Source organism: Oryza glaberrima, chromosome 6 (assembly GCF_000147395.1).
Source record: "Oryza glaberrima chromosome 6, OglaRS2, whole genome shotgun sequence".
In the NCBI taxonomy this organism is placed as follows: Eukaryota; Viridiplantae; Streptophyta; class Magnoliopsida; order Poales; family Poaceae; genus Oryza; species Oryza glaberrima.
Window position 1 is genome coordinate 28,510,626 of NC_068331.1, and position 12,119 is coordinate 28,522,744.

The 12,119-nt window shown below is 40.7% G+C and overlaps 2 protein-coding genes across 4 annotated transcripts; both read right to left on the reverse strand.

Annotated features, from left to right (window-relative positions):
- Positions 1 to 153: 153 nt before the first annotated feature.
- Positions 154 to 4,612, reverse strand: LOC127776484 (PHAF1 protein At3g51130). 3 transcript variants are annotated; one of them, XM_052302869.1, is made up of 16 exons: positions 4,302 to 4,612; positions 4,018 to 4,100; positions 3,856 to 3,930; positions 3,404 to 3,471; positions 3,169 to 3,274; positions 3,001 to 3,061; positions 2,720 to 2,922; positions 2,440 to 2,502; positions 2,298 to 2,345; positions 1,584 to 1,697; positions 1,379 to 1,478; positions 1,229 to 1,302; positions 727 to 831; positions 576 to 624; positions 398 to 453; positions 154 to 318 (listed from the first exon to the last, which is right to left on the reverse strand). In XM_052302869.1, exons 1-14 carry the CDS (start codon positions 4,465 to 4,467, stop codon positions 577 to 579), a joined length of 1,314 nt encoding a protein of 437 aa, XP_052158829.1. In that variant the 5' UTR covers positions 4,468 to 4,612; the 3' UTR covers positions 154 to 318; positions 398 to 453; position 576. The 3 variants fall into 3 exon arrangements, with proteins under 3 accessions (XP_052158829.1, XP_052158828.1, XP_052158831.1); XM_052302868.1 differs by having other exon boundaries at positions 398 to 483; XM_052302871.1 differs by having other exon boundaries at positions 398 to 483; positions 2,720 to 2,889; positions 4,302 to 4,611.
- Positions 4,613 to 5,045: 433 nt separating this feature from the next.
- On the reverse strand, positions 5,046 to 7,395 carry LOC127776486 (NADH dehydrogenase [ubiquinone] 1 beta subcomplex subunit 9). Its single transcript, XM_052302873.1, has 5 exons — positions 7,168 to 7,395; positions 7,038 to 7,079; positions 6,830 to 6,911; positions 6,056 to 6,111; positions 5,046 to 5,364 (listed from the first exon to the last, which is right to left on the reverse strand). Exons 1-5 carry the CDS (start codon positions 7,291 to 7,293, stop codon positions 5,329 to 5,331), a joined length of 342 nt encoding a protein of 113 aa, XP_052158833.1. The 5' UTR covers positions 7,294 to 7,395; the 3' UTR covers positions 5,046 to 5,328.
- Positions 7,396 to 12,119: the final 4,724 nt, after the last annotated feature.

Genomic DNA, 12,119 nt, shown 5'->3' on the forward strand with positions numbered 1-12,119 from the left:
TGGGCACTGAATGACATAATTCAGCTGACAGAAACCATCTCTTTGCATATCATGGTACCAGACAAGACAAACGATGAGGTAAATTAGATGGAAAGGAAAGCACGCCCATTATTTTATCACTGGGATCGAATTAAACAGGCAGTACAGCTGGTATAACTGAATTCTTGTTTCAACAAATAAATATCATATGTACAAAACGTAAGATTGCAGGATACAATTAGTTCCTGTACAATGAGTTGTATCTACAGAATGAATACAAGGTAGTGATGCTTATCCATGCTGAGCGCTGCGGCTGCATTCCATGGCCAGAACCAAGCACTGTCAATGAGTTAACAAAGAATTAGTCTCAGAGTCACAATAAAATGCAGTTTTCGATCAGGCAAAAACGACTAAATACCTTTCTAGAGTCCCATTTGGAGTAGCAGCACTGTCTAACCATTAATGCAGATGCGGCTGGATTTGCATCACCATCAGCTGTTAGCACTGAGATTGAAATTTTTGTCCCATCTCACTGTTGGTCAGTGACTCAGTGTTACAGATTTTGCATACTATGTGCAACAAGTACAAATACATACCTCATGATTGGAAGAGGGTCACAGTTGCAATATATCCATTTTTCATGACCTGTTAATCAGTGAAGGCAGAACAAACGGTTTCACTTCTGAGTAATGACAATACAGTTCGCACAGGGAAAACTCTATTTTTATTTGATTAATTAAAAACCACCTCAAAAGCAATATTCTGATATCCATAGACAAAAGTTGACCCAAATGGATTGTTCATGGAGCCTTGCGTCTGGATTGCTGCTCGACCACAATCACCAAGGATCTCCTAATATAACAACCAAAATAGATGGTTTTGTTAACACAAGGCAAGGGAAGGTTAAAGAGACATCCATACTTGGTCAAAAAAAAAAACAGCATTGTAACTCAAAGCATAGATACATTTACAGCAGTTATAAACAGAAACGACATTCCTAACACAAGAACTTTGGCCATTATATTTATCTGGAAGAATAAATTGGCATTCACTATTAAAAAATAAAGGGATCTCTCATAAAGTAACCTAGGAAGTTAAGGAGATATAAAAGAGAACTGCAACAGAAGATGAACACAATGTTGTGATTGAATAAATCCTAGTACAAAGCAAAGTTGAGCTTGAGAACCTATCTGAATCAAGACAAGACTAAAGTATCTTGGCAGTACAAAAGTCATGTCAACCACCATACCTTGACTTGTTCCCACTTTGTGCGAGGCGTTATGCAACTCTTAGGGATACTACCAGGCTGATCTGTCCCTTCAGCTGATCAAGACATATAGTTAATTGGATGTATTTGGTTTCTTCGCAACAAACTAATTCTACAGCAAGTAGTTCAGACCTTCGGCATCATAGATAACAAAGTTACATTTCATATAGGAATTGAAATCTGAATGACCAGGGAAGTTTGTGTGTAACACAAACTTCTTTATCCTGTGTGTCTGCAAGGAGAAAATAAACGTAGAGCAAGGTTAGCAAGCATTTTGAGTCTCTGAAAAAACATGCCCTTTGAACTGCAGACATTCTTAGTGTCAGAATATAAATACCTGCCCATCAAATAAGATATCAATACCACGAGAGAAGTAGTTGTAAAAGTAATCCCCACAAAGAGTTGTCCGAGGGCGGGGGTCTGATGCTGAATGTATTACCATCTGGTCAACCTGACAGATGGGAGAGCACAATATGGTTTGCAGATGAGAGCGAGTAGATTGAATTAAGGAGCACACTCCTTTATATTGAACACAAGGTGCCACATCATGTTTTTACAATATCAGAAAACAGTATGCAATAGTTTGGAAAAGAGTTCTTTTTCAAGTTTGACTATGACATTTGACATGCTTCAGTGGAGCAGTGAGTTGTCTAATTTCAACACATTGTCTTCTCCTAACAAAGTAACAGTCCTATGCTATCCCAGCACCCAAAAGATATGTCATGTGAAAATGGGATGCCCTGAGATCTTGTAAGGGCATACATATTCATTGCCTGAGTGCCCATGATTATGCACGCATGGCATGTCATAGCATATTAAAACAGAGAAGATATGTGTTCTATAGCATGATCAGATGTTAACAGGAGCTAAGTTCACGATAAATGTGGAAGTTCAAACACGAGAGATTTTACTACAATACCATACTTCATGTTCAACAAACTCAATTTAGAGCATATTATTTGTGTGAAATAGATATTGAAATATTTACATGCTACAAAACATCTACGGGAATCCATATTGCAACAGTTTCACTAATAGATTAAAAACTGACCTGCTTCTGGTGGATGCCACATGGACGACCCAACTCAGTCCACACGTCCTACCAGAGATGCCAAATCAAGAAATAAATAAGACCATCGCATCAAAGTGGTGAGAAGGGGAAAGCAGAGAGAGTAGACAGCATAATTTGCTACCTGGGGTGATGCACCGAAAGGAATATGTTGCCCGCCTATCGTGAACAAAAGCTCTTCACCAAGCTGGAAACATGATAATATCCTTTTTAGGGATGCCAAAAGATTATATGGAGATACATTTTCTAAAAAAATATATATAATTATTTTTTGTTCCATATGTGCATTTGCTTATAGAAAAGGTTCCTGGGTAAGGGATGAGGGTTGTGAAGTATATATATCTCCTTGGTTTCTATACAATTACTAAGGCTGAAAATATTATCGATATAATACGGTAATATACCTTTGCATGCACTTCCTCCATGTACAGGCTGCCTGCAGGTAATGCAGGAACAACTGCTTTATCCATCAGTGATCCAACCCCAACTTTGCTATCCGTTGAACTGTCATATATAGAAACCCGGCAAGTAACAGGGGTTGTTCCGTCAGGAAATTCCAGAGGCAAATCTGCCACTGCCATAACAATTAGGGAGCTGAGCTGAGATTCTGAGAAAATATAAGTATATAGGACAACTGAATATTGATGCTCAAATAATTAAATGTGGCAATTTGGCAGCAGCGTACCTTCCCCATTGGTAAACAAATTTGTATATTGGCTGGGGATAGGGAACGCAAAGGATAACCCCTACAAGAAAATGTGAGTAAGATGGATACCCTACTGATCATGAGAAGAAAAGACAGGAAAAAAATTGTAAAAGAATAACACAAGGCAGGCTACTTGTCATGACATACTGGATAGAAGAGGGTGTAAATGCCCCTCTCTTTGTCATATATACCCGGGAAAGTAGGTCCGAATAATCCATAAACAGCCACAAAAGTGGCTAATGTTGATGGGCCACTGAAAGAGAAAAGGAGAAAAAAAAATTATCAATAACATAGCACAGAGAGTTGGGTCAAATGGCCAAGGTGATTCAGTGAAACGAGTAAACATTCCAAATATTGGTTCAACAAATAGCAAGCTCCTCACCCAATTAAGGACTTTGCATATCGCAGTTGCAGTCTTTTCACGTCATAGATCTCAATGAGACGGAGCCTCTGCAAGGGGAGAAATGATCTTTATCACTTGTTTAAGTACGCTGAATATATTTCACCAACCACACAAGTTCAGGAATAGCAATTCTTTTTGGCGCTAAAACTAGATTTTTTTTTCCTGGAGTAATGACTTTCATGCTCTCTAGGATGTACACTTTACATATTTAGAATACATATCTCGCTCCAAGTTCAATTTGATCACATAAGAGGTGCACTACAGTACTCTATATTCACAAAAACATTTTTTTGTATTAATATGTTAGGCACAAATTAAAACATTTTTTGTATTAATATGTTAGGCACAAATTAGCCTAATGATGCCTGAGATGTAACCGGACCACCGGGAAATCAAAGCACATGTTTCATGTTTGTACCATACAAACTTACCTGTGACCAAGGATCGAAGCGCAGGTGGAACCCATGGTCAGGAAAGCTTATGACAAAATCCAACTTTAGAGGCTCCTGAGGCCACAGAAACGACAGCAAACAATCAGTTGAGCTTACTGGCGGCGCATTTGGTAGCAAACAGAGCCACACGCTATCACGAACCTCATCGAAGTACTTCACGTGGACAACGTCGTAGAGTGTTGGCTGGCCCTCTATCTGCGCGAACGCATCGGAAATCGGCATCCCTGCAGCAGCAGCAGCAATCGCGACCTCCCACGTAAGAATTCACCAGCCACAGAATGGAAGCCCGGCGATTGCTTCCAACACAAGCATATACATATCCGTGGCAAAGCGAGAGGAAACAAGCAAGCAACTGACGACGACGGCGATCCCAACCGTGGCGGAAGGTGGGTGGTTAGGGTTGGGGGGGAGGAGGAGGAGCTCACCGAGGGTGAAGGGCCCGACGCCGTTGCCGGGGCGGAGGTCGAGCGTGATGGCCCCCATGGCCGTGCCCTCGCAGCGCCGCCTCACCGGCACCGTCGCCGGCGACGGCGGCCCGACGGCCCCCGCGCCGCCGCCCCCCACCATCGCCGGCGATCTGTGCGCCTGCATCGCTGGGCCCACCTCGCCGCGAACGGATTACGGATTATTCCTTGCGCTCTCTCCTCTCCTCTCCTCTCGATTCGATTCGATTCGATTCGCGTGGGCTTGCGTCTACTCCTCCCTCTTCTTCTCCCCCTCTCCGACGACTGCTTTGCTTCGCTTTGGTTTAACGAGAAACTAACGGGGCTTGGGTCAGACTGACAGGTGGGGTCCGAGCAGTGGTGGGACCCGGTCCTCAGTGAGAGTGGGGTTACACTGACAGGTGTGGTCGGAAAGAGTGGTGGGGCCCAGTCGTCAGTGAGGGTGTTTTGCCGTCGCTTCGGTTTCGTGAGGAGGAAGAGGAACGTCGCCGCCCGCCACGAAGGGTAGATAGGTAGACGGTGGAGATCGCTTGTGCCGCCGCGTGCGCTGCATCGGGGCAACCGTTGGATCCGTGCCTTCCAAGCCTCGGAATCGCAACAGTTGGATTCAGGACGAACTGTTTAGGGATAGAGAAAAATTCACAAGGATTTCATACGAATACAAAACATTTGCGCCATTTTTAACGGATAATAAAAAGGCAAAGGCCCAGAGTTGTGACGCCACGCTGACAACCAAATGCAACTAGGTTGGATGGATCAATCGAACGTAACACATTCAGCAGTTTATGCTTGACTGAAAGATAAATGATGCATAGGCATAGCGATGTGTATGTAACAACAATGCACTAGCTGATGAAAAACGAAACAAAAGGGTGACAGACCAGTGGCTTCGTTCTTATTGATCATACAATATGTCGATTGCACGTTATCAACTGGAAAAGGGAAATTAAGTTGTTTGCACCCTGGAGGTGCCAAGTTCTGCTCCTAGATGCAGCAGGGCTCCTGTTCATCAGTCTTCTTTTCCATAGTTGTAGATAATCTCGATCTGCAGGAGTCATATAATCACCTTATAAACTGATTGCGACACTTTGATGCACGAAACACAAAATCAAAGGAAAACAATGTGACAGCAGCAAAACCGGAACAAGTATGGCAGCAAGTAAATCCTTATTCATAAAGCTAAAATGCATCGCAAACTGCACAGAATTTGCTTCTTTTCACATATGTTTATCCATAAAACTAAAATTTGCATACTATTCACATATGCTTGTCAAGTTTTGACTGAAGCATACATGCCATATAAGTAATTTGGATACAACTGGAACAAAATACTCTCTGGCAGTACCAAAAAATAAAAATTGAGCTAGTAAAGTGGATGGTGAACTAAGAGAATGCAGCACCAAAACCAGAACAAGCAACTTAACTAACCATACAGTTTGTGGCAGTTACCTCTTTATTAATCAGTTTATAGTCACACATCTAAAAGCATAAAATAAGATTTAGAACAAAGAGTTATGTATTTCGACAAACAGAGATGTACTCCAATGTGGACTAATGTTTGAATTAAGGTGATCTAAATCTGCTGAGTAATTTTGTTAAACATTTAGATACAAATCTCCAAGAAAACCATTATAAATGACAAGCACTACATCAATTTCTACTAAGGACAAGCAAATATTGGACGAGGAAAAGGAGTCAGGCATGATAAGATAAAAATTATGAATTTATGTTCTTACCCCTTTAGGTGGAGGAGGGTTCCTTGTGAATTTACTGCCACCAGGAGCCCATGGGACTGCAGAGATTCGAACAAGCATATAAGAACCCCACCTTATTGATCACATCATCAAGGGCATCATAATATGCCTAAAACATACTACTAACTCCTAAGGGAAGTTTGAATATCTCTAGTACAAGGCAGTAGTGTTAAGTCAGTCTGATTTGTGAGATTCACATATCAGCTCATTGCACCAGTAGTCCAGTACATTGACTTGAAACTAGCAATACATCTCAGAAACAGCTGCAGCCTTTTAGTCTCAACTCCCAAGCAAGTTGGGGTAATCTTAAACAATATAGGTAGAAATAACTATGAGCTGAATGGTGATTTGGCATTGCCATTTGAAAGATAATAATCTGTAAGGCAGTTACTTATAGAAGCAAATCTGTATGGCACCGCATACTTATCAGCAGGGATGTTCATATATGGTTCCAGTGAAACCGTGTAAAATCGGCTAGTGCATTTTGCACCTTCAACAGCGGTAATCACATCAGTGGCAACGCTAATCACTAGCTACTTTTGCTTAAGTTTGTTTTGGAAGGTTTCTTACAAATCATAGTTGAACACCCCTACTTATCTTGTACCCATTTTAAGAGTTCCGAAGCCTTGAAAGTAAAAAATTAAACGCCTAACCAAACAGAAATGCTACCATCCTACATGACTTAACAAGAGAAATTCGGCTTGAAAGAGAGGTTTCGGCAGTGAAAGCAAAATTCTCCAGCATTTCAGAGCTTACCAATGTAGGGATCGGGATGCTGGAAATTCCTGTACTGCGCTTCCGCATCATCGATAAGCCTATCGATCACATCCGGGTTGTCCTGCAATTCCCCTCACAAAATCAAACACACAAAAAACCATTCGTAAACTACAACTCGCGAGTTCATTTCGCGACACAACACAACAAGCGGAGGCGGAGATGCGGGAAGCGGAAACGGAGGCGTTACCACATCTCTGTTCGCCTCGAACTTCTCCCTGAGATCCGACGCCTGCGAGGGAGGGGGGAGGAACACGAGGTCAGATCCGCGAGCACGGGGGGAGCAGATCGGAAAGGGGGGAGAGGAGAGGAGAGCTCACGTCCTGGTAGAAGAGGTGGCGGTGGACGGCCCAGTTGAGGGTGTCCTTGAGGGCGCGGCGGTAGAGCAGCCGCACCCTCTCCTTCTGCGCCGCCCGCCGCGCCAGGAACCCCGCCGACGTCGCCATCGCCGCCGCCGCCGCCGCCGCTTGCTTCCTCTTCTCTCTCCTCTCCGATGGTGTGGTGGGATTCGGATGCGGAGGAGAGGAGACCCAACTGACAGGTGGCCCAAGCGGAGGAGGGTGGATACTGGCTAGCAAGGCCTTGATGGGCTAGGCCTTTTGTATAGTAGTGGGCTGGGCTTTAGCACACAGGGTATTATTGTAGTTGGGCCAAATTTTGATGGATTTGGGCTTCTACTAATATGGCAAGGACCTCATTGTTAACCACTTATATTTTCCTTTATTTTTTTTATCTTTTCTTACATTTGTGGGTATCCTAGCGAAATCCGTAAATATTTTTTCTGCTCCCTCTATTTCATATTATTAGTCACTTTGAACTTTTTTCCTATTTAAATATGGTTAAGTTTGACCAAGTTTATGAAAAAAAATATTGTAACAGTTCTAATACAAAACAAACATGCTGTCAACATATATTCAATGTACCACAAGCTGATCCTTGGTATTGTCTGCCCTCTATTCAAAATAAACAAATTCTCCAAGGACATTGAGCTACTAATACTAAGCAACTTCTTCAGACAGAAATTCTCAAGAAAAAGAGGAGAAAATAACTCATATGAGAGTAAATTATCAAGCAAAGCTTCGGTAAGTCCCGGATTTCTATGTAGTGCCAGCTTGTTTCAACAATTTTCAGATTTGAGGTTAAATATTTTCTTTTCTTTACAAGTCAGGAAAAAAGACGGCGACACACTAACTTAGCTGTTTCCCGCTGAGTCTTCATATAGTTCGAGATGATAGGATAATAGGTCAAGTCAGAATTGCTTGACTAGACTATGATTCTGCGTATAACAAGCTCAAATTTTCAAACCTTCAACTGCAAGTTTGATGTACATGTTCTGCAGAAAGCATGAAACAAGATTAATTATAGACAGGCCACCCATTCGAAGTCTGAAGACTTGGAGATTAGTTAGTCTCGCCTAATTTTTATTATATTATATTATTAGCTTTTCCAATTAGTCAAACCTTAATTAAGGAGCACAGTTAAGAGCCTAACCTATATATTAACACCACAGACAAAGCCAGGAGATTGAGATTGCTGTGACAGTGACTAGCTAGCAACAATGCAACATAAGAGGAGCTAGCTGTCTAGCTCTCTTCCAAATCACCTACAATGATATTGATCTCACTTGTATTCGATCGATGAACTAAATAATTAAGGCAGTGTTAAGATATAGCCTTCACTCATTGTCTGCGAGTAAAATAGTTTTGCTAATCCTTCTGGATGCCTAGTTAACTAGGATGCCGAAGTTTGATGTTAGAAAACTTAGAATTAGCTTTCTCCCATCGAAGGAATGAAGGTCAGTTTTTTCTTTTGTGATGGATATGTCCTATGACATTGAACAGTCATGAAAATTTTCAACCGGATTACAGAAAATATACCATTAAGGCTAAGAGGCCTTTTACAGTGGTGCCTCTAAGTCTAAAGAGGAAACAAAATCTTACAGCCCAAAATTTATGTCAAATTAAACACATTTTTTTTCTTTTAGATGCATGTGTACTGAACTGCATGTGGCCTGTGCAGATGTCGAAAAGTTTGACATACGAAAAAAAGTACTGTGAATTGGAAAAATGAAACCAATATAGCTGATGCAATGTACTGTTGAAGTCAAAGTTTTGACCTAGTCAAGTTGACCTTAGTACATAAAATGCTCTTAGACAATTATGCTATTTTCGTACAATAATGTTCATTGGACATCCCTATTATTGTAAATGCGTGGATGTTGAGATATCAGATATTGATAGTTTGAAGACAGAAACTTCAAATTTCTCAACTCCATAGTCATCTTAGCAGTATTGGTGAATACTTGTTGAGGTTGTCTCCAGAATATAATACTACGTATGTAGCACGATGAATAAACAAAAGTCCTAATAACATGCTAACCTTTGACTATATGCCAGTAGTCTTATTTGTACTGCAAGAGAGATATTTAGATGAGAAACACAAATTCTTTGGTCTCACAATTGTTTTATCAATCCTTCTATGTTTAAAGAAAAAGATTATAATAATGAGCAGATCTATATGTTAGGTAGATCGAGATCAGCTGCACCGTCATCTTCAATTGACTGAAAGTTTGTGTACTTATCTTTTTTAAGTTAAGGAAGGAGAATATCTGCACTTCCCATCAAGATGAAAATAGTTATGAACAGTACAAGCTAGGAAGGTGAGGCAATAGGAAAAACAACTGTAGCACATCCGGCAAAAAAAAATATAAAATGTGACTTGTAGTATTTCAGTTGCTGTCTCTTTTTTTTTTTCCCTGGTGAGAGCAATTTTCAGTTAGTGCAGTTTGTTCAGTGTTCATCTTCCTCACCTTCACAATCACTAGCAGGAGAATAATGTACATTTATACATGATTCAAACGTACATATGTGTACATGGTACTAAGGTAGTGGTAGTAGACTTGCAGTACTACAGCTCATGATACAGTGCAGCATAGTGGTATGCAGAATGGACATGGTACCAGTAGCCCAATTTATGAGCAGCAGCACTGCCTTTTTTTCTTCTCTGATCTAGTAGCAACATTTACTCTCGTGGCAAGTACTGCTTCACTCTACTATGGGCCTGTTTAGATCCCATGTTAAGTTTTTTTCATTCTATCACATCAAAATGTTTGGACACATGCATGAAGTATTAAATATAGATAAAAAACTAATTACACGGATTGCATGTAAATTATGAGACGAATCTTTTAAGCCTAATTGCTCCATGATTTGATAATGTGGTGCTACAGTAAATATTTGCTAATGATGGATTAATTAGGCTTAATAAATTCGTCTCGTAGTTTACGGACAGAATCTGTAATTTATTTTGTTATTAGACTATGTTTAATACTTTAAATGTGTGTCCGTATATCCGATGTGACACGATAAAAATTTTCACCATAGGATCTAAACACAGCCTATGAGATGGTTCATTGCTGGCAGCCTGGCATGCAAGGAATTTCTCGAGCAAGTGTCAAAGCTATCTCTGTTTGTCCAACCAAAAACAAGTTCAGACAAGGATGCCATTGCATATTTCGCATTGTCCATCGCTGCATTTACTCTGTGGATGGCAAGTTGGGTGTGGGAGATTTAACTCCCGGACCTTTCATGATCTGCTCTGAATAAGCAGCGAGAAAAATTAACTACCACAGGCTCCTCTCTTCTGAATCTTGCTGCAGGTTGGGTCTTGTTTAATGGCTTGGAACCTTCATCTGTCAGTGTCTGCAACTGCTAATGAGCGCCAATTACGAGCAGCTAGCACTGACAATTTTTTTACTGCATCCAATGGAGCAGTAGGAGTATTATATGGAGTGGTGTGGTTGCAGTGTCAGTTTGTTAATTATGCAGATGGAGACGAGGAGATAGATGCTTCTGTAATCTGTAGACTGTACCTGCTTCCTTCTCCTCCTGCCTGTGATAGTGTGATTTCTTTACTCGTTCGAGTTCGTCTGCTCGTGGTACGCCTCTTCCTGCTGGAGTTTTGTGGGTGCAATGCAACTGTACTTTTGCCTCACAGTTCGGACACAAATTCAGAATTCCAGCTAACACTGCTGACTCTGCCTGAATCCGAATCCATTATCAGCAGCTCATCTCAGCTTTTCTCCAGATTTTGCTGCGTGCATCTTTTTCTCTGGATTAAAATGTTGATAGCTGTTCACTGAAAATGACAAGCCATGAATCATCAGCAGAATACCTGGAAAATTATTTAAATAGAAGAAAAAGATTAACTGAGGTACAGATCGATGCAGGTGGTCCCTGATGCAGAAAACGGACTGAGGCAGCTACAGTTGTGTAAATTATTGCACAAATTATCCTATTACTACCTCTATTCTTTTTTACTTATTCTTTTGGACATCGAAGCAATCTCCAATGCGCATGTCTTATCATTATCATTTTCCCTAATTATGTATTTATAAAATTTATTGAAAATATAACCGTATGAAAGAGTTTTTCCTGACAAATTTATTAGTGCATTTTCACACATTAAATCCTAATATTTTTAATCTATTAATGATTTAAGAGTTCAAGATTTGGTTGGACGCATTTAAGACGTCATCCTTTCGAGAACAGAGGTAGTAATCCTATTGCAGCTACACTGGTGTGAAAAATCTGTTGAGCAGGTAAAAACAAACGGCTGGATATGTAGTCGCAAGATTTACTTTTGGCCACTGAAATGAGCAGCCACTGATTAAGACGCTTAACTTGTTCTTCTGCTAGAAAAAAAAAAGTCTAGTCCAGTTTCGTGCAGTTTCAGTAACTCAACTGATCAAAAAAGTTGTGGCTGTTAGAATGGACAACTGTGGCTAATAATTCCTCGAAATTAGGATAGAGTGGATCTTTCAAAAGAAAATATTAGGACAGAATGGATCTTTTCAAACTATACACTGTGGTTCTTCCTGAAGCAGAGGCCAAAGGTGCGAATTTTCGTCGCGAAAAGACGCTCTCAACCTAATTGCTGATGGAACTTAGCCATGTGCCTTTCATGAATTTAAACTCTCCAGACATGATAATTACATTTTTCGCGAATGGACAAAAGGCTTGTGTGTTGATATATTAGGAGGATTGAAAATTTTGTACTATTAATTATACATGATGTGATCCACTCAGCGGCGGCCATAGGGGTTGGGGAGAGCGGAAATGAAGTTACAAAATAACGTGAATACTAGGGAATGAACTAATATCAAATAATTAGAAGGGGTGAGGCTTCGAACCCAAGTCGTCTAGGCCACCACCTTGTGAAGCTAGTCAGAAGACCCCTAGACATTTATGAGAGCGGAAATGAAGTTAAGGGC